General features: G+C 39.6%; 1 protein-coding gene across 2 annotated transcripts in view; it reads left to right on the forward strand.

The window, feature by feature from the left end:
- FBN1 (fibrillin 1) overlaps window positions 1–22,435 on the forward strand; it is a 232,076-nt gene that overhangs the window by 89,568 nt on the left and 120,073 nt on the right. For both annotated transcript variants that reach the window (XM_045582776.1, XM_036442846.2), the window contains exons 7-8: window positions 17,397–17,594; window positions 20,874–20,999. In XM_045582776.1, coding sequence (XP_045438732.1) covers window positions 17,397–17,594; window positions 20,874–20,999 — 324 coding nt within the window. The remainder of the gene's footprint in view (window positions 1–17,396; window positions 17,595–20,873; window positions 21,000–22,435) is intronic.

The raw sequence follows: 22,435 nt of genomic DNA on the forward strand, positions 1-22,435 counted from the left end.
TTTATGTGAGTTCTTTGTATAGTTGCTGGTAGTTGTGCATGGCCCAAAGGGAAGCAAGAACAATTTTTGTTCCCAGTTAACAGTTTGGTTCTATGAACATATATAGAGAGTGTCTTCTGTCCCTGGCACTCGGAGATAGAGGATGAGAGGTCTGAGAAAAACAAGAGACTGGAAATTTACCATTTGGTAGGCGATGTGACATGTATACTTTTAAATGTACCATAAAGCCAAATGGTCTGAGTACCAAGTAGACAAAGTACAGGCAATGCACCACAGGAGCTAGGAAGATGATGATGTTTATTTTGGTTGATGAAGTTGGATAGGCTTTCTCCAAAATGAGATGTTTAAGTTTGGGCTTGAAGGATGAGAAAACTTTTGGAGGGGGAAGGGTATTCTGGGATGAGACAACCAGACATATTCTCAGGTAATAGAGACAGTCTCAGATAGTTATCCCAGGTTCCTGCCCTGGGGTAGATGTGGGCTGGGGTGAGTCTGCAGAGGAGGATCAGAATCTTAGAAGCTCATTCTGGGCTCGCAGAAGTTGTGCACACCTCTGAGTAATGAGCAGCCAGGATTAGTCTGACAGCCTTTAACTGGGCACAGGTTTGCAGTGGAGGGAATGTTTTTTTAGTCTTGGATCAAAGAGAGGACACTGGAAAGAGGCCTAGAAAGGAACAAGATGTGAAGGAGCAGTGTGTGAAATTTACATAAAAATTAATGTATGAATTGGGGAGGGGGCATATGTAATACTTTCAACAATAAAGATTTTAAAAAACAATAGCCCTAACTTGTTTGGCTCAGTAGATAGAGCATCGGCCTGTGGACTGAAGGGTCCCAGGTTCAATTCCGGTCAAGGGCATGTACCTTGGTTGTGGGCACATCCCCAGTATATGCAGGAGGCAGCTGATCAATGTTTCTCTCTCATCTATGTTTTTAACTCTCCCTCTCCCTTCCTCTCTATAAAAAATAAATAAATATATTTAAAAAATAAAAAAAAGAAATAACAGAGAAAGCAAAATAAAATTAACATAAACACCATAACTGTATAGGTGAAATTAACAGTACATTATACATGGCTTTGTACTTGAATAGTGTATAAATACTGGTCAGTTCTAGTTGATGGAGAAGAAACCAATCAAATGATGCATCCTATGTGAAAAGCTCTCTTCACAGTATCATTTTCATAGTGTAAAAAGAGATACCATACTATTAGATACAAGATTAAACATTTTACATACTTTACCTCATGTTGTTCTTATGAACACCCTGTCTTATTATACCCTTTATAATTAAGAAAACTGACACCAGAGAGTAAATAATTTGCCCATAATCATATAGTTGTATAAGGTACTTGCATCTTAGTTTACAGAGACAATGTTTATGTATGGATGTGGCTTAGTCCTTTCTATTCATAATACATTTTCATTGCAATATATGGCATATAAAGGATACATGTCATATATGTATGACTTATGAAACTAATAAAAGCATATACACTGCCTAACATAAGCTCTAGAACAATGCCAAAACCTATTTAGGCTTTCCAATCCTCTTTCCTGCTACATTCTACAAAGGTAGCTACCTCTGTTGTCAATTTTTAATGCATATATTTTTTCAACTGACACCAACATTGCTTCTGTGTTACCATGGTTTAGGATGAATATATTTATAAAAACAAAATTAAGATAATTTGCATTTTACGCAAACATTTCAATATTACACCAATAGTCTGAAGGTAGCTCAAAATGTAGGAGTCTGAGAAGTAGGACTCTTGACACTGATACAAACATCACTTTCATCATGAAAGCTGTGATTTAATCCTAGGGAACAGGAAGAACAAAGAACTAAGAGGCTATATGCAGTAACAGACAGGACCCAATTCTAGATTTAAGATATCTAAGTTCTAATTCCATCTGCCATTAATTTGTTTTGTGACATTGAGAAAGTTACTTCATTTCTCTGAGTTTTAACTTACCCTTGTATAAATTGTATGATCTCTTTGAGAAAGGCAAAGTTGTACAGCAGGAAAAGCACTGATTTTTAGAATCAGAAACACCAAAATTAGAATTTGCATGGTGTCCTTTCACCTTTGTATAGCCTTAGGCAAGTATCTCAACTTTATTTTCAGCCTCGGTTCCCCATTCTGTAAAATGGAGTGAGAAAATATACCTCAGAGAATTGTTATGTGAATTAGGTGAGAAACCATGTAAAAGTAGCCAGTACAACGTATTTCTTTTCCTTCTTCTATAAGTTTCTTTCCAATTCCAAAATGAGAGATTCCAATGTTCATCTTATACATAGATTTTTGAAGCTCACCAGCTCATAATTATGGAATTTCCTGTATTAGCAGGCTAAACATTTCTCTTAAATCAGACTTGTCATCAAGGACTTTCCAAGGTCTGGGTGAATCTTTTCAAATTAACAACAGCATCTGAGATTTTAAAAAAATTACACAAAAACCAGTTCCTCTCATACTCACAAGTGTGAGGGAAGAGGAGTGGAAAGAAAAGTGGAATAAAAGTTCATTTACCACCCCTTTTCTTCCCTTTCTCTGAGTCAAAACAATAGAATATAAAGCTAAGACTTTGTTTTTATTGGTTGTGTAGACCATCTGTGCTTGCATGAAATATCACTACTGTTGCCATATTTAAAGATTGAATAGTTCCCCATGTCAATTTGAATGCAGTAATTACCTTTCGATGACCTTCCAGTCTCTCCCTACCCATAAACCTCCTTGGCATTTACATAGTTCCTTGATTTCTTCTCAGTACATTCTTATTGATGTATAGTTTGAAATTGCCACTGTTTGGGAATAACTCCAAAATTCCATTAGTTCCAGATGTCCACTGTATTTGTTTATATTTTATGATTGTTATGGCAACAAATCAAATACATATAACCTTTGGGAATCTAGGGGAGAGGATAGTGGTCTTTGTTTTCAGTTAAGGTTATTTTATGGGGCACATCCCATTTAAAAAATATCTCTAATATTTAGAAAATTGAATAGATAAACATGGTATTTAGAGTTACCAGTGAGCTTATTTTAAAAAATAGAATGCATTTTACAAATGAAAGCTGACATAACTCTTGTGATGGCGATGTGCATTTGGCCATTTCCATGCTGATTAATTTAAAAAATGTGTGTATATCAGCAGAGTATTAAGGCAGATTAGCAGAGTATTCATGTCCCAACATTAGGCACCTTATCCAGTTGGCCAGGAAGGAAAAATAGGTTGATTTTTAGAATATGAGTTCATAAAAGAATAGTATCTGGGATTCTCTTTTGAAGTTAGGTGTTTATTTATGCACTTGACCAGTTTTGCCCAATCGTTTTGCTGGCAGTCTTTAAAGTACATGCTAAATATAAATTTCCAAAATGAAATATTTCATTCTTGGGTCATTCATTCGTATATGTCAAATGACTACAATATCCATGTGCTTGGTGTGTCAGTTAGGAATCAGTTTAGATGAAGTAATGGGAAACCCAACCACAGTGATGTAAGCAAGTAGGGCTTACAGTTTTCTTATGTCACAAGTGAATTTGGAGATATCAAAAATGTGATCAAGGATCATGGCTCTTCATTCTTTCTGCTTCACCATCCTTAGTGCATAAACTTTTGTCCCCACAATTGCAGTTTGGAGGATGGACTTCCAGGGATCACATTTTCTAAAAGGGATGAAGGACAAGGGGTAATCCAGATGAATGTGTCTCATTATATCAGAAAATGAAAAGCTTTCCTTGACTATCCATCCTGCAGGCCTCCACTTGCATCTTATTGACCAGACGTAGACACATGTCCACTCCTAGCTGGAATAGCTAAGAAGAAAGAGATTGTGGAGATGGTAGACCTTGCTCAGAGCAAGGGCTTCATGTATCCAGGCTTGGACTTGATCTCCCTGTTGACCATTACTTTTGCTCTATTTTTAAAATCCCAACTATTGTTCACAAGACAGGGCAAGCAACAGAGTAGAGATGACTTAGATCAAATCTATCAGCATCACAAACAGATTAAAAGATGTGTGTCCAGTAGTCTGTAGATCAATGACATCATCTATTTTTAAGAATTGAAGAATACATAAGTTATCTTTAGCCTTGGTATGTGTGGGAGAAAGAGAAAATAGAAAAACTAGTGACTCTGCTAGGTCTTTCATATACAGGTTTTGTTTACTACTCATGCAACCCCAGGAGGTAGAGGAAACTGACTCAGAGGGTAACAGTTCATTGTCTTGTTGATAATCAAGTTTGAGGATTCAATTAAAGTGTGATAGATTCAAGGGATCACAACAGTTAATTATGGCTTGGGCAAAGTGTGCGAATAGTGCAAAAGATGACGGATTTAGACTAACTTGAAGATTTAAACTAACTTGTTTTCATCATTCACTCATTCATAAATACTTATTTGCTTATTTTGGGCTCACAGACTATTCTAGGCCCTGATGATGCAGAGTTTAATGGGATAAAATATTTATTCTTAAGACTCACAGTTTGATGAAAGACAATTATATAAATCAGTGATTAAAGATAATTATATAATAAATCAGTGATTACTGTTGAGCTTAACTGCTAGCACAGAGGAAGAGTAAAGTGGTGAGGGAAGACTTCCAGAGGAGGAATTTGCTGGGCATATAGATTGGTAACAGCTCTGTGAGTTGAGTAACTACATACAGTTCATTCAATGTTGCTGCAGAGAATCTGCACCTGGGAGAGGCAGAAGATGAAGCTGGATGATCCTAATTTAGGCTCTAACTTAAGTATCACCTGCAGGGTCAGTGGAAACGGGGCTGTACAATAAAGCAGCAACATTTGAGTTGCAGAGGAGGGGCAGATTAAGAAGCTGTTGGGGTGGTAAATTTCACAGGGTTCACAGTGATGATGGAGAAGGGGTGTAAGGGCTTCTGTGATACACCCAACCACGTTTGTAGACTTGATGTGGGCTATGATGATGCCCTTCAACAAAGTAAGAAGGGTGGGAGGAGCCAGTCTAGGAGGAAAACAAGCTCAGACATCTTTCTGCGCACACACTACCCTTCTTAGGTGATGAAAACAATACTTCTTCCCTAATCTGGCTGCTGCTGTTCTGGCTCAGGCCCGCAGGGCACCTGAGTGGTTCATGGTTCCGCCACTTAAAAGTCCATCAGACAGGTAGAGTGTCTGACTCAAGATGCACAGCAAATAAGTTGCTGAGCTGAGACTGGAAGGAGCCCCTTTGACGTTTTAGGCCTTCTGCCTTTCAGTTCTGCCATTGTGTGTAGTCTACCTACATAGGGCAGGCATATAGCATTATATGCCTGCTGATGTAGAACTTTGGGTGTTACTGAGAGTTAGCCACTGATTGATATATGTCTGTGATCATTTTCCTGCAAGTTTATCTGTTTAGTTGAGTTACAACTAAAAGGATAGCTTGCTGCAGTCATTTTTGTTTGGGATTGTGCTACTATTTGGGAGGGGTTTTATATTTTCACTTTTCTTTGAGAATGAAACAGTACACATTTCATAAAACTCTTTCTGACAAATATGGACAATTATGTAAGTAGTGCCACATTCTTCTTAGTGACTTGTTAAATAGTACAGGGGCTTGGTATCTTTTTTGAGCAATGGGTAATTTTAAAATCTGATGAAAGCTGTGGATTCTCTTCCTCCAAAAAGGCACAAATGCATACCCATGTTGGCTCAGATCCATTGAGGTGGTTGCAAATAAGGAAACCAGCTTTCGCAGAAACGGAGATTGATTGTGAGGAGCCTGGGGTATGCCAGGAATCCCAGAACAGTGATGCACTATGGCTTGTTGAGGGCTGGAGGCAGGAACCAAGTGCTCTCTCAGCCTCTCCCTGGAGCCACAGGCTCTCTGGTCCTCCCTGTAGATGTTGCTCCTACTCCATGTAAATCTGTGCTTCCTCGTGTACATCCTGGCCTGCAGCTCCGGAGGTAACATCATCTGAGGTTCCAGACAGAATAAGACCAGTGTTTCTCAATCCCAGTTCCAAATTTATGGAAGAGAGCATGTGATTGCTGCACGTGGCTTCAGTATTTGGATGCCAGGCCCCCTTGACTGTGTCCATGTATGTCACACTGGTGCATGTGACACATGCACCATGTCGGGGCACTTCTGGATGCCTGGAGTTCTAACTGTGGTCTTCAAGTTAAGAACCCCGGACTAGAGAAATTTGAATGCTGATGGCCCAGCAGCACTACCTTTTAGCCATAAAACTTACAGAAAATGGAACATACATTTGAGTAGAAGGTATTTGCACAAGCGTAGAGCCTATGAGCACTTGCTCTGTGCAGAGTTGTGAAGTTTGAATATCGGTAGTGAGTGAAATCCCAGGATGGTGAATATGATGTAGATTGAATTATAACTCTCTCCAAGGTCGTTGATATTATATTCCTAACTTTTACCCTTAAAGGTTTGGAAATTCAATTTTAATTATTGTTAACATGCCTCATAAATATCCAGGGGAATACAATATAGACCTGTTCATACATCCAGAGAGCCAGAATCTGGCTGGAGTTGTTTTTTCTTCCACAGTTGGAGAAAATTGTGGTGTTCGGCTTGCCTCTTGGGGCATGTTAAACCACTTTTAATGCTGTCTCTTATTATTTCCTAACCATATGCACTTTCCGCACATATCTAACTAGCTGCTCAGATGAAACCCCAGTGTCTGGCCAAGCTGGTGTAAATCTTCCGTAAGTGGTAAGAGAGAACAGAGTAGCACAGTGCCTCTAATGTTCAGACAGTGCACGATTTAATAGTTAGACCTCATCGTCTCAGGAGCAACTTCAGATTTTTTTTTTCCAGTCCTATAGAATGGAAACTTCTGAGCTATACTCCCTTCTCTCACTGGCTGCACCAGGCAACACTTCATTGAAACTAGATTGGCCTGTGTGCCTGGATAGTGTGGTGTTGCTACTTTGCTCTTCAGATCATTAACCTGCGATGCGTGGGACATAATTATTACTTCTAAAGAGCATAGCACATATCTATCAAATTGCTATTCTATATTCTATACTGTACATCAGTAGTCATCTAAAAAACATAAATGTCCCAGAACATCAAAACCTGTATGTTATAGAGAAGCTGCCAAGAAACCACGGTGCTTAACGTGGTTTCAGTTAGTGGGTATTTTTCTCAGTCCACATGGTAGTTCCCAAAGGTGGATGACCATAAAAATAACAGAAAAAATGCAGTTTTGAGTTTCTAAATGCAGCTTTGTCTTTGGGCTGAAAAAAATCAGCCTTCTGCCATATTTTGGTATATGAGCATGCACAGATTTTTAAAAAAATCAGGAATCTTATTTAGTTGATGAATTAAACCTACATGATAGGACTTTGGTACTGCTACCTCTCCCATCCCCTAGTGTCCGTGCCTGTCTTCTGCCTGGTTCATGCATGTGTTCTGAGTAATGCTGTACTTTCTTCTTACTTGTCTGTCTTCAGTTGAGGTCAGTGCCAAACCCTGAGCTGGAAACAGTCTGAGGAATTTTTCTTTCATCAAAATATTTTATTCCAAAGAAGAATTCTGAGAATGGGAGGGTCACCTTGAGAACTGTTTGATGATGTATTAGCATAGTTTAGTAGTGCATGTCTGTATGTGTACTTAGTTCAGTGGTATATCTGTATGTGTACATGAGTATGTGTGTACTTGTGTGGTTTGTGTATGTGTGTGTATGTCTGTGTGTTTGTGTCAGAGAGAGAGAGAGAGAGAGAGAGAGAGAGAGAGAGAGAGAGAGAGAGAGAGAGAGAGAGAGAGGAGCAACCTATTATCATATACCCCATAAGCAAATAAATGTTTGGTAAAAAGCCAAATCTAGACATAACACTTCCCAACCAATGTGTGTGAAGGCTCTCACTGTTGTTTTTCTGCCTTGCTATGACAGAAAGACCATCTTTATAGAAGGCATGGCTTAGCTGTGGTTAAGTGGCTGAACCTTTGTCCTTGCTTTAAGTTTCCCACCCAATCTCTGACAATTGATAGTATCACTGGAACATGATATGTACCTATGTCCTGTCACGTGAGCTTAGCTGGCAGGTGGAATGCCAGTGGTCATGGGCTCCCTTGCCCTGTCAGTTCAGAGGTGCAGCCGCTCTGGGAGAACTCCCACCCGTCACGCCAGGACTCCGTCACTTAGTGTTGTAACGCTCAGGTTTCTGTGAGAATCGGCCAAATGTGTTTGAAGTAAGAATTTCCACCATGAAGTTTACATATAAATATCTGACTGTGGTGCGACTAAGTGCTTGCTCACAAAGAGGAAGGGAAGGGCAAGAAATTTAGTGAAAAAGCTAAATACACAGACTAAGGTATACTACGTTACACATAGGTTCTGCTTTATTTTGATAGCCTCTATATTTACAGAGGCCAATATTGTTTTGTGCAGGGCCAGACTCATCAATTCAAATCACTTGTCCTATACCAGGTATTTGATTGTAAAAAGTGTGGAGAACTTTCACACTGCGTATTGGTGGGTAGAGCCTCATCTTCCCACAGGTTCTCCATTTCAGTGAGTGGCTGGCTGCATGCCCAGCGACCAAAGCCAGACACCTAGGAGTCATTCCTGTCTCGTTTCCCTCACTCACATCCAATCCATCTTTAAGTGCTCTTGGTTCTACCCCCCAAAGACATCCCACCTGCCACCTGCTCTCTATTTCTATGCCACCACCTTCACCTAGTCAACACCATCTGTCACCTCAGACCCTTCAGTAGCCTCTTTACAAGCCTTCCCACTTCCATCCTTGAACTCTCCAAGCCCCACTTTTTAAAAATAACAAATCGTGTTTTCTGCGGCTTCTTGTCGCACATAGAGCCAAATCCAAACTCCTACCGTAGCCTGGAATGCACTGTGTACTCCAGGCCCTGCGTCACATTCCCACCTCATGGAGTGCCCCTTAGCCTTTGCTCTCTGAGCTCTGGTCACAGTGGCCTCCTCTTGTTACTAGAGAAGCCAGACCGTGTACTAGCTCAGAGCCACTGTTCTTGCTGCCTCCTAAACCTGGAAAGCACTTACTGTCACTGCATAGCTGACTTGCTCTCATCCTTTAGACTCCAATTAAATGTCATCGCCTCCATGAAATCTTCTCTGATAATTCTACCAAGATAGGTAGAATTTACTTACTCTGTATCACAGCGGCATGTTTACTAGTATTTCATTTGCAGACTAAATCACATCCTCAAATCTAATATTACTTTAAGTGTATTTACCTACTGACTATCTCCCCTACCACATTGTGAACCCATGTGATTTAAGTACATTCACACTGTTATGCAGCAACCGCCACCATTCATCTCCAGAACTTTTTCTTATCATACCCAAGTGAAACTCTATGCCCATTAAACAATAACTCCTCACTTCTCCCTCCCCCAGCTTCTGGAAACCACAAATCTAATTTCTGTTTCTATAAATTTGACTATTCTAGGTAACTCATATTAGTGGAATACTTTGAATCAATTTATTTTACTTCTCCTTTACCAATATAGGCCTTTCCTTCTATATAGAAAAAAAAAATCTCATTTATAAGAATAATTTCCCAATTTTATTTATAAAACATTCTACTAGGATCCTTCAGAAGTTTAATTCATTTTTGGAAGAAATAATGGTTGGAGATTAAACAATATTGCAAGGCACTTTTAAGATATACAAGTTGATCTAATATCATTGATCATAAGGCCTGTTACCCTTGTCATTAGCCTGGCTTTTGGATTGTAGAGAATCTTCGATACTTGGTGGTGTTGAAGAAAATATAAAAGAACAAATAGCTCAAATGGTTATATGATACTGTTTTGTTTTGTTTTTCTTGCTGTACAATAGCTGATGCTCTTCAGTGAAGCTGTAGTTTGGTTTCACAGGGCGCTCATACAAGCCATTTAAAAAGTGAATAAATAGGAGCCAGCTGGTTCTTTAGCATGAAATTCGCAAACCATTAAAAATGAAGACACTTGCTATCATTTTATTATCTTGGTGGTAAACATCACTGAAACCAGAATTTGACTTCTGTTCACCTTCCACCCATTTCTGCCCTCTCCCTCCCACCCCCCACCTCCCAGTAAAGATAGTTGAGAGATAACTTTGGGGGGAAATGAAAATCAGTAATGACTTATAGGATATCCAGTAAGGGAACAAATAATGTCAGGTAAATGATTATTCGGAAATGAGATATCCTCTTTCCTGGATAAGATTGCTTACTGTTTTCTTCAGCATGCAACAGAATAAAATGTGGTAACAATTTTCTGGAGTTGAATTGCTGCCATACATAATTGGGTCCCACAGAAGTATGGCCTAAGTTTTGGTGAATAGTGTAATATGCATTTTTAAAATTTATTTTTAAAATTTATCTTTATTGTTGAAAGTATTTCAGCTGTCCTCTTTCCCTCTCCATTTGTTGCTTTAAATAATATTTATGTTAACATATAATGGCAATACTTTTCACTTAAGAATTAAAGAAGTTAATAGGTAAGATATTAACATATAGTTTATTTTATTTATGCTTTATTTCTAAAATGCTTTAAAAACCATTATAATTAAGCTGCACTTCAAATACAGTTGCATAAAGATAAATATTTTTCATATTATGGTTTAGTAAAGTTTTACAAAGGTACATATTCTTTAAATAACATTGTGTAGACCATAGACCATGCTCAATAGGTAATCTTGCACGTACTATTTTATAGAAATGTATGAATTGGAAAGTATATTCAAAATTTATTGTCTTTAAAAGAAACACATAACTTGAATGAAATGGGAGAAGCAATGTTGCCTATTAAAAGTAGCCCAGAAAGGAATTCCTACTCCCCCCAAATTTTTATTTTGAAAAATTTTAAACCTACATTAAAGATGAAATAAAAATATACCTATATACCTTCCACCTATATTAAATATTTGTTAATCTTTTCCATTTTTATACACAAAATACTCTATATATGTATATGTGTATATTTATATAAACATATACTCATATAATATATGCATATAGCAGTATATGTATACATTATTATATAGTATTATATAGTATACAAGGGACCTAAATTTGTGCATGAATTTGTGCACCTTGAAAGGAACTGTGAGCCTTGAGGCTGCGGTGGGCACAGGGGCGGGTCTTGGCTCATCCTCCACACACCCATCTGGCCCCTCCTGCTGTGGAACCTGATCCTCTGTCTTCCAGCAGCTCTGCTCCTACCCCTGCCACTCCTATGCACTGTAGGTGCCAGCCCGGTTCCCACCTGCTGATGACATGGAGTGATTGGGGCTGGCACCGGCAGCAGGTGCAAGCAAGGCTGTCAACAGGTGCGAGCAGCAGTTGCTGCCCCAATCACCCCTTAGTAGCAGGGAGAGGTGGAGAAGCCTTCAAGGGTGATCAGGGCCGGCAGTGGCTGCTCATACCTGCTGATGGCACCAAGAGATCGGGACTGACACTGAGTGCCATCAGTGACTGTGAGCAACAGCTCTGGCACCCACTATGTGTGCGAGCAGATTTGGTGCCAGTAGTGGGTGCAAGTAGGGCCATTGCCGGCAGCAGGGGGGAGAGGGTTAGGTGCAAGCAGCAGTTGCTGCCCCATGACCCCTCAGGAGCAGGGGGAGGTGGAGAAGCCCTGAAGGGTTATTAGGGCATACCAGTAAACTTAAATAATGCTTAATACTTTATATTTCATCAAATCAGGACATGAGGACCTAAGTTTGATCATTCCGTTAGGACCCTGGTTGGAGAATGCCCCTGGAGTTTCATCCAGGTAGTAGCTCCAGCACTGGACAGGGAAGCAGGAGGCAGGGGTTTATGGTAGTGGATTGATGTCATGTATATAAATGTAAACAAGTAAAATTGCATTTTAATTTTGGAAAGGCTTGGCCTGTTGCCCTAGTTCATGGAGGTCTTATATGGAAGTGATTGTGGAGCAATTTGCAAACTGTGAATTTCTAACACTGTGAATTCAGTTGACTATTAGGACAATGGAGTAGTGTGTGTTAGCCTTCTTAAATTTTGTTTTGTTGTTTGGTTAGTGAGCTTGTGAAGAGAATAATTAATAAAGAACATAGTAAAGTATCTCATAATCAGTCAACACTAAGGAAATGAACACTATTTTTGCCGTGATTATAAGGGAGGTCCTGGTTGGGAAATACTGGATTGTGTTTACTGTTTGTGATTCTAAGGTTAGAATCACATTTCTAGGGTTAAGACTTTTAGGTAAGCAGCCAGCTAGCTATCTTGCCAACACTTCCAATTAATAATGGAACATAAGCTCTTCTCCAAGTTTTAAAAAGAAATAGAGACACATTCAACTGAGAGCCCTAGAAGGCAAAATCACTTTGGGGGCTTATGCAAAATATGGATACCCTTATCTAGTGCCACATCTACTGTGTCAGATTCCACGGGGGAGGTCTGTGGGAGAGCAGAGGTGAGGCCCAGGCATCCGTATTTTGTAGACCACCCCCCACCCCAGGGGATTTGGTTATGTCCTAAGGTTAAGAATGATTGGAGTAAGAAGAAATAGCAGTTATGACACTGATTATGATCATGGAACTTCTTTGCCTTAATTTTCTCCAAGACCAACAGCCCTCTGTACTCTTTCCTGAGAAGGAGGTATTAAAATTCCATATATCAGTAATTTAGGCAAACCAGTGCGCCCCAGGGCAACCTACCTGGAAGAAAGAAGCATGGCTGTGACCCTCTCTGTCATGAATAAATTGAAATCGCATCCTTTCTTTCGTTTGTAATTTTTATGGAAAGGATTTAAAATAATTGGAGCCTAGTGCCCATAATTATATCCTTGTGCCTTCCGCGCAGCTTGTGGTTTCGTGACTGGGCAGGAGTGACAAGAATTCATTGGGCCACAGAATATTCTTTGTGAATGATGCATTTGCTTCAGAGTGAAGTCTGAATACAAATGAAGGTGACATGATGCTCTATGTCACAGCATTCTGAGCTGCGGAGCTGGGAAGGAGCTAAGGGTCGAGGCGGACACACGTGGGTTAGCTCTCAAGCACTGAGGCCAAATCTGTTGGGACTCAGGAACAATCCTTGAGCCTCACCACTAAGAATGAGAACATTTAGAGGCAGAATTTCCCATGAACTAGCTATCGTAGGGTAAGCCAGTTAAAAACAAGTAAAATTGCATTTTAATTTTGGAAAGGCTTGGCCTGTTGCCCTAGTTCATGGAGGTCTTATATGGAAGTGATTGTGGAGCAATTTGCAAACAGCCAGTCTTTTTAGTACTATATTTTAGTTGCATTAGGAATAATGATTTACGTTGAAGGAATGAGTTAGACGTTACCCAAGCTTTGAATAAGGTGCATTTCCTGTTTATCTGGGAATATTTTGTTTGAAAAAAAATAAAAAAAGTATGTAAATTTAGCCCATTATCATGTAAGTGCTATGGGAATAATTGTACATAATTGAATTATTAGGGAGGAATTAGAAGTGTGGGCAGATTTTTTTTTTCCTGTGGTTGGAGTATTGTACTAAAAGCAGCATAACTTTGGTAATTTAAATGAAGTATGGGACATAAAGCACATGCTGCCAAGTCAGAATGGCATTTGAAAACCACGTTGATATAGCAGTGACCTTTCAAAAGATTTTTAGTTCCAACTCTGTTGTATCCAAATGATGCCTATCCCTCTGCAATCAGAAATTTTTATTGAAAATATGGCTCTGTAAATACATTTATGTCCACTTACTAATCTGCATTGGTAAATGAGCTGGGTCTTTGTCCACAGTGATAAGGATCTAGAGTGGCAATGTGTTAAGTTCATAAATTTTGTTATACACACTCAAACTATTTGCCAAATATTCAGAATATTTAATAAAGATTGCTCCCTATGGGCTGTAGCGATGACTAATGAATATTGTCAGAATTAACAAGTGCCATTTTTATTCCATGTGTTCCATATTGAAATGAGAGCAAGATGTTGTTGACCCTGGAAAAGTCTTAAGGGTTATTTTTATTTTTGTGAAGGCCTTCCAGTGAGGAATTCATGTCTGGAGTCATGAACCAGTGTGAGAGAGGACTGAATCAGATTTTCCTAGCATTTTTGTTTTGTGCCCTGATTCTGCCAGTGTCAATCACAAAACACAGCGTTTGCACCTACCCTGAATCTTTGCATATATAATTCCTTAGGGTGTCTTGGCAAAATGAAGAGGGAAAACAAATCCAAGCAGTGTTGAAGAAGGGGACTTTAATTAAAATTCATGTTTCATTATGTGTTTTAAAGATTGAAAATGGCACGCCAACATGAATCTGTTTGATGAAAGCATTTGCACTTGTCTCAATACATTAAGGGGGGGGGAGTAATAAACCTAAATATTCTTCCTTGTTACCTAACATGGAAGGTTTTATTTGTTTTTCAAGTAAAAGATCGTGTTGCTCTGATTTTTCTAGCTCAGATTTAAGATCTGTATAGTCATAAAAATCTTGATGGCTGTACATGAGACAACATTTTTCATGCTAAAGGAATTCATCAGTAATATACACTGAATGTTGTGTATAAAAATGAAAAATTGGAAGCAATTTAAATGACATACAGAAACAAAATTACTGAATTATTCTGTAACGTCTTGGAAAATTATGCCATAAGAATCATATTTTGGAATAATATCTTTATGTGCACTGACCACCAGCTCAATGTAGGAGCTGCCCTCTGGTGATCAGTGCACTCCCACAGCGGGAGTGCCATTTCACAAGTGGTGGTGGCAGCAGGCAAGTGGTGCAGGGTCCTTCCCAGTGGCCTGCCACTTTGTGCACTACTACATCCCTTGGGGGATGTCAGGCTACCGGTTAAAAATACACACATGTAAAAGTATATCAGATAATATAACCAATATGTTATCAAGGGTAATTACATGTAAGCGCCATGGGAATAGTAGTGAATAATTAAATTTTTATTTTCTTACTAGAGGCCCAGTGCATGAAATTTGTGCACAGGTGGAGGGGATGTCCCTCAGCCCAGCCTGCACCCTCTTCAAACTGGGACCCCTTGAGGAATGTCCAACTGCCCTTTTAGGCCCGATCCTACTGCTCACAATCCAGGACTGCTGTATCCCAACTGCTCACCTATCTGCCTGCCTGATTGCCCCTACCCATTTCTGCCTGCCAGCCTGATCACCCCCTAACCATTCCTTTGCCGACCTGATTGCCCCTAAATGCCTTCCCCTGCTTGCCTGGTTACCACTAACTGCCCTCCCTTGCCAACCTGGCCACCCCTAACTGTCCTACCCTGCTGGCCTGATTGTCCCTAACTGTCCTCCTCTGCTGGCCTGATTGCCCACAACTGTCCTCTCTGGCTGGCCATCTTGTGGCGGCCATCTTATGTCCACATGGAGGCGGCCTTCTTTGACCACATGGGGTAGCCATATTGTGTGTTGGAGTGATGGTCAATTTGTATATTACCTCTTTATTATATAGGATTTATATGTTACTACTTTTGCTAATTGTCTGAAATCATTATTTTTGAATCAAAAATACATGATAAAATATTAAAATAGAAAAAGAAATACCATATATCAGATAAGTATTCGTTGAATGTCTATTTGCAATATGTGGAAGAATTGAGCCAAAGAAAGAAAGATGATTTTAGCTTTGCCCTTTGTCCCATGTAGTTCCTCCATCTAAGAGTAAACTGCTGTGGTGCTGAGCCACTTTTTCTTTATTGACAGAATGAAATGAAGGCAGAGATTTTATTCAATAGCTCAAGCATTTAATTTCTATGTTCTTGTTTGAATTCAATAGCTAGAGAGGAAGAGCAGATTTTCAACAGATATGGCATTGTGGAGAATATTAAAATATACCTAGAATTTGACTATATAAAAGTAAAAAATAATCAGGTGGGTGAGATATACATAAACAAAGTAAAAAGACAAACAGGAAGTGTCAAGAGGGTAGGCTGGGAAAGGTGGGTGGGACCAGAGCATATGGAGACTTGAGGGGAACAAAGGTCTAAGGTTAGTCTTGCAGTACTGTCATGAAGACTTGTCCTTAGTAAATTGCATGTCTCTGTTCCATGAGCTACTGAGAGAAAGAAAAAAAATAAAAATGAAAACATAACCCAGGGTTTCATTGGCATACACAGGGATGTTCATAAAACTATAAAATTCAGTAGGGAAAGGAACTTACCGAGGTCATCTAGTCCATCCCAAGACTCACAGGAAACACTCTATCTGTATCTGTTTGCTTCCAAAAATGACACAAGGAATCTTGCAATGTTGGGTAGCGGATGGAAGCCCATGAGTCTTGTCACAGCCCAGTCTCCCTAGAGGCCATTGTACAGCAGAATGGGACATTATGGTCCCAATTTCTCCCACAGGAGACAGAAGACAGCCTGGCTTTGCTCTTTTGTGTTCCCCACATCTTACTCTTTCTTGCTTTCCTGTTGGTTGCTGAATCCAGATGGACTTTCTCCCTTATGCAAAAAAAAAAAAAAAAAAAAAAAAAAAAAGGCAGATCTTGTATTTGGTGAGACTACTTGGAAATTCTCCTGTGGCCTTTCTTAGCTTATTTATGTTTTCTTTAAGATGTTCCTTTTGCCCAGGATTATAATGATTTCAGACCATTGTTCTTACTTTCTATATTATCCAATACCTCATGTCTTTAACATGGCTAAATTAAAAAAAAACAACTTTGGCCAAGACTGGTTTGGTTCAATGGATAGAGCGTCGGCTTGGGGACTGAGAGGTCCCGGGTTCGATTCCAGTCAAGGGCATGTACCTTGGTTGCGGGCATGTCCCCAGTAGGGGGTGTGCAAGAGGCAGCTGATCGATGACCCTCTCTCATCGATGTTTCTAACTCTCTATCTCTCTCCCTACCTCTCTGTACAAAATCAATAAAATATATTTTTTTAAAAAAACAAAACAAAACAACTTTGTTGTTGTTGTTGTTTACTTGTTTTTGTATTTGAAATAAAACAGACTCTGTTCAGAAGAAACAGGTAACTATTTCTTTGTTTAAGGAACTCCCAAGAAGAAGTTGACATGAGTTGCCACACTGAAAGTTCTTAAATTCTTTGTTTTTACAACCTGTATAATGATAGACTGTAAGCTCTGTGAGGACAAGGACTTTGTCTCCCAATCACTGAAGCATCAAACCAAACATTGGACTGATTCATAGTAGGCGCATCTGATACCTTTCCTTGAGTGAGCGGATATGTAATAATGGCATTATGTTATATTTGTATAGCACGTCTCAGGTGTAGTATCTGTTAGCTCATCTGATCCTCACAACAGCATCTATAAAATGAGTAGGAACTGGTTTTTATATCCCCATTTTGTAGGAGAGGGAAATGGGGTTCAGAGGTAGAATGGACTTCCCAAGGCATCATATGAGGCCAGTGATTTGGAGTTAAGCAAGATGGGTCTCAAGGTTCCTCTGCTAGAGGGTTCTGGTTTTCTGGACTTTCATGGCTTTCTCCTTCTTTATTTTCAGATTACAGGACAGGCCCGTGCTTCACTGTGGTCAGCAACCAGATGTGCCAGGGACAGCTCAGCGGGATTGTCTGCACAAAGACCCTCTGCTGCGCCACCGTGGGCCGAGCCTGGGGCCACCCCTGCGAGATGTGCCCTGCCCAGCCCCACCCCTGCCGCCGCGGCTTCATTCCCAACATCCGCACAGGAGCCTGTCAAGGTAAACCCAGGCTGGTGGGGTTATGAATGGATTCATCTTGTTATCTCTGGAGGGCCATTCTCCAACAGCGTTGGAGAGAATGGAAAAGCAGCATCAGAGACATAACTTAACGATTTCGCTGATGGCATGACATCCAACATAGGCGTGAGAAGCTTGGCCCTCCCTGGATTTTCCTTGCCAGCAGTTTCTCCTTGGGACCCCAGAGGTGCTTCTCTGAGGTGCTATGATTCTAGTTACAGCAATGCTGTCTAGGCACACAAAGCAAAATTTGTGGTCAAGGTAGTTCGTTTTCCTTGATGTTTCCCCCCCTTCATATGAAATCGTTGGAGTTTCCCTGTCTCCTAGGTTGTACTCAGTTGACCTGAAGAAAACTGCATCGGACTCCATTTTACTGTTGTATCTCTCTCCATTTTATGGGCTACAGTATGCTTTTTTTTTTTCCTTTACAAGTCAGAAATAAATTAGGCTTTGGTTCACAGTTTTAAATATCCCCAGATGTTGCCTGCTTGCTTCTTCTCCTGCCTCCCCTAGAAGCCCTTACTCTGTTTTTTGGCTTTTACTCCTGTTCTCCCAGCTGTACAAATTCTTTTATTGTCTGGATGTCTGGCAGGAAACAGGAGGAAGTGAACGGAGGCAGCCGCACACTAAACTGATGGGCCTGAAAACTCCCAGGCTGTCTCTGTTTCCTTTAAACATCTTCGGTGCTTTCTTAGCAAGTTGCAGTATTTGCAGAAAATTCAGGGTATGCTTTTCTGAGGCATGGAGAGACTAGTTTGGTTTTTGTTCTATATGTTAATTCTAAGGGTAATATGCAATAAAACAGAACTTGAGCTTAATCACACAGTTCTATGGGTCTCCATAAATGGTACTTCAATAAATTCATCTCCTGAGAAATGCTGTTGGTGCTGGCTTCTGGCTTCTATGTACAACTTACGACTCCTTTGGATGTATCCTTCTCAGTGTCAGAAACAGCAAGAAATCACTTTGAAACTAGAATTACAAAGCAGTTGATTGTATGATTTTATAAGAGAGGGTGAATTTAGTTCCCCTTTTTGTTGGGACCTTTCGCTTTTACTTAGAAAGTCCCAGTGAATTTTGAAGAAATTCTTGGCCTTGGTGTTCTGAAGTCAGTTAATGCCCATGAACTCACTGACTGACCAGAGAGCCAGAATTTGAGTGCCCAGCTGCCCATCCATGAGTCAGAGGCTGAGGCGCTAAGATAATTTGGGGAAAAGAGAATTAAAAGGGAGAGGAGAGAGCTACTGCTCTTTACTTTGCTATTCATTTAATACACTCTGGACTTTTCCAGCATTTTCTTTCTGTCCTTCCCTGACTCTGCTATTCAACATCCAAGAAAAAAAAGTATCTTATAAGAAAATTTATGAAAAGCCATAGAATCAAAATGGCAGTTGTATTGCCACTTTTCAATGAAATTCTCCAACTCCACCCTGAGGGATTCTGCTGTCAGCTTGGGGCTCCGTCTCCTTGCTGGTGTTCTGAGTCCCTGGGCCAGATGTAAGAGTCTGTGGGCAAAAGGGTTTATCAAGGAGCTTATTGGGTCTTTGATTTTGGACTGTATGGCCAGTAGAGAAGTGCTTTCATCTATATTTCCTCTTGGCCAAAAATCATAATCCCAACAAGACGATATAGTTTTGTTTCTATGTACCATCTTAATTTGAAATAACATTTTAATAAACATATTTGACCTACCAAGATAATGGGAAATTATGACCTAAGAAAAAAATGAGATAAGCTCTAGAACATAATTGAATTATATTTCACATGCAGTCATTAATTTCTGGGCCAGGACATTCCATCTAAAACAGGAACCAACACTTTTATATCAAAATAAAAGGTGGTTCCTTTGTTGCCCCCTTTTCTTCGTGCCAACTTTCCTCAAGAGCGCAGGTTGTTCAGAAGTCTTACAACTGGTAATTGTTCTCTTGCTTCGCACAATGAAGAGTAAAACTAAAGAGGATACTAGGCTTCTAGATTTCTAAGAAAATACCCGAAGCAGAGGAAGAAGCATTAGGCTGCTTCCCTGAGGTTCTTCCTCAAACCAGACTTTTGCATGTTGCAGATGAAGAGATGGAGAAAAAGTACACGCACTTTCACCATCTCTCTAACTGGATGCAATGAGCCTGGATTGATTACATCTGTTCATAGCTGAGGCTCCATGTAGGACCCACAGGTGAACGAAATGAACAAAGAACCTACTCTGTGGAAGATAATCAATTTATATTGATAAAATCAAAACAAAGCAAACCTCTGTATTAGGTCACTTGATGATTCATCCTATGGAGAAAAATAAGCCGAGTAACTAAGAAGGGTGGTGACTGATGGGAGGCCGGGTGTTGCTATCAGACTGTCAGGGAGGGGTCTGCTTCTGAAGTGCCTTAGGAACAGAGACCTGATGGATGGGACAAAAACCAGGCAACTGTATGGAGAGAGAATGCTCCAGGCAGAGGGGCCACCACCCTAAAGCCCGTGGCAGGTGCATCCTGGGTGTATTTGAGGCCCGGCAAGGATGCCGATGTGCATGGAGAGGGGTGTGAGAGGGAGGAGGTTAGGAGATGAAGTCAGAGAGTGGAGGGGTTGGATAGAATTTCCTAGGGCTTAATGTGGACTTAAGTTTTGAGCTGAAGCGGACATGATCTGGCTTTAAAAGGTCCTCTCCCATCGCCAACTGAGATAAGCTCTAGAACCAAATTGAATTATATGAAGCAAGGTGCTTCATCTGGGATTTCTCACTTCTTGACCTAACTTCCTGGGTTCTTTAACTTTTTAGTGCACAAGACAGTTCTACAGAATGCAAGGTGAACATGTTGCATTGAATTTGTACAAAAACATTAGCACTCTTGTGTAGTCTGAGTGACCTTATTTAAGTAAATTCTGTTTTAACTGAATTATCCAATACAACTCAAAAATAGTTTTGCTATAGATTGGGTTACGTTTTGACTCTAAGGGTTTCTTGAATAACTCTAGTTTTTAATGTCAACTGCTTTTGTCATTGTACCTTTGTACTTTACAGCATGTATGGTCAAACCCCCAAAAGTTAGTATAAATTCTTCTTTCTCTACATGAGAAAAGATGGAAGGTGGAAAAATAAAAAATGGTTGTAACTTTCATATAGAAAGCATTATTAGAATATTTTATATGAATTAGTAAATTTTGTATAAATCAATCAATCTCTCTCTCTCTCTCTCTCTCTCTCTCTCTCTCTCTCTCTCTCTCTTTCTCTCCCCTCTCTTTTTCCGTCTCTGACCTAAAATTGGACAGATGTGGATGAATGCCAGGCCATCCCTGGGCTCTGTCAAGGAGGAAATTGCATCAATACTGTTGGATCTTTTGAGTGCAAATGCCCTGCTGGACACAAATTTAATGAAGTGTCACAAAAATGTGAAGGTAAGAAATATCAGGCTTTGCAGTTCGAGGGTGGAGGGGCAAGTACAATCTAAATAAGTGGCAAGCTTTTTTTTTTTTTTTGTAAATTGTTTCTAATTCCTTCTGTCTTTGTCATTCTTATGAATGTGTAATTATAACATTTTCACCAGGAATAATATGCCTTTGTTCTATGGAACCAGAAAAGCCCAGCAGCTTTTTCCATTTTTATAGACCCAAAATAAGAGATCCATCTGAATAAAATTAAATATTAAAACATGACATTTTGATTTCATTTCTGTTGTTGACATTATTATAAATATCCCCCTTTTTCAATATTTGAGTTACAGTGTTTAAGACACATATTTTTGCATAGTTCTGGAGATAATAAATTTAAATTTGATCATTACATATTATTATTATTTAGAATGCCTTATCTTCTAATGTTTTCCTACTTAAAACGTATGTCTGATTTTTTTTTTAAAGAGACCTATGAATTCATTTATTCTCTAAGTACAAGTAGGGTAAGAGTTAGGGTTAGGTCAAGTTTAGAATTTGCTTTTCTGTCTATTAAATGGACACCTTTTTATGTTAAACAAACAAAAATAACTTGAGGTATATTGATTTATTTGCATTTAGTTTATAGATTGAGCTTCTAAAAACATATGTACAGATAATATGTTCATATTCACCATTACTGCTATGTATCAAAAAGAGAGGCCTGGCTTCCAAGTGTAATAAATCTACTTTTTATGAGAGGGAAACACCCAGGAAATAAATAAGCAGCAATGAGCCCTCTTTTCTTTGAGAGTGCATGTACCTTATGTGTAAAATCTGACAATAATGTACACCATTCTCAGGCCTACATCTCTGATGAGCAAACGATTTTTCATCATTTGGTTAACACTCTAGCACTTACATTGTCTTCTTTCCTAGATGTATGCCATTACCTCTACTTTAATATATATATAGTTTTCAGAGAGGAAGGGAAAGGGTGAGAGAGATAAAAACATCATTCATGAGAGAGAATCATTGATCAGCTGCCTCCTACATGCCCCACACTGGGGATCGAGCCCACAACCCAAGCATGTGTCCTTGTCTGGAATCGAACCTGAGACCCTTTAGTCCGTAGGCCAATGCTCCATCCACCAAGCCAAACCAGCTAGGTTAACCTCTACTTTAACAATTATACTTCCAAATTTAAAAATATTATGGTACAGGTTCTTAAGTATCATCATACATATATTTTTATGGCATTAATACACTATTAAGATTTATCACATGCAAAATTCACATCAGATTGGGCTGTGCTTATAAGCTTAGGCTGTCTCAGATTAATATATTCATCTTCAAGAGACAGGACAGCTTTCAGAGAGGGGGATATGGGGCGTGGGACTTGGCAGTCTGTTTTGTTTTCTGGAATTCTTATTGGTTCCAGTCTGGCTTAGAATCATTTTCCT

Source organism: Pipistrellus kuhlii, unplaced genomic scaffold (genome assembly GCF_014108245.1).
Source record: "Pipistrellus kuhlii isolate mPipKuh1 unplaced genomic scaffold, mPipKuh1.p scaffold_m20_p_1, whole genome shotgun sequence".
NCBI lineage: Eukaryota > Metazoa > Chordata > Mammalia > Chiroptera > Vespertilionidae > Pipistrellus > Pipistrellus kuhlii.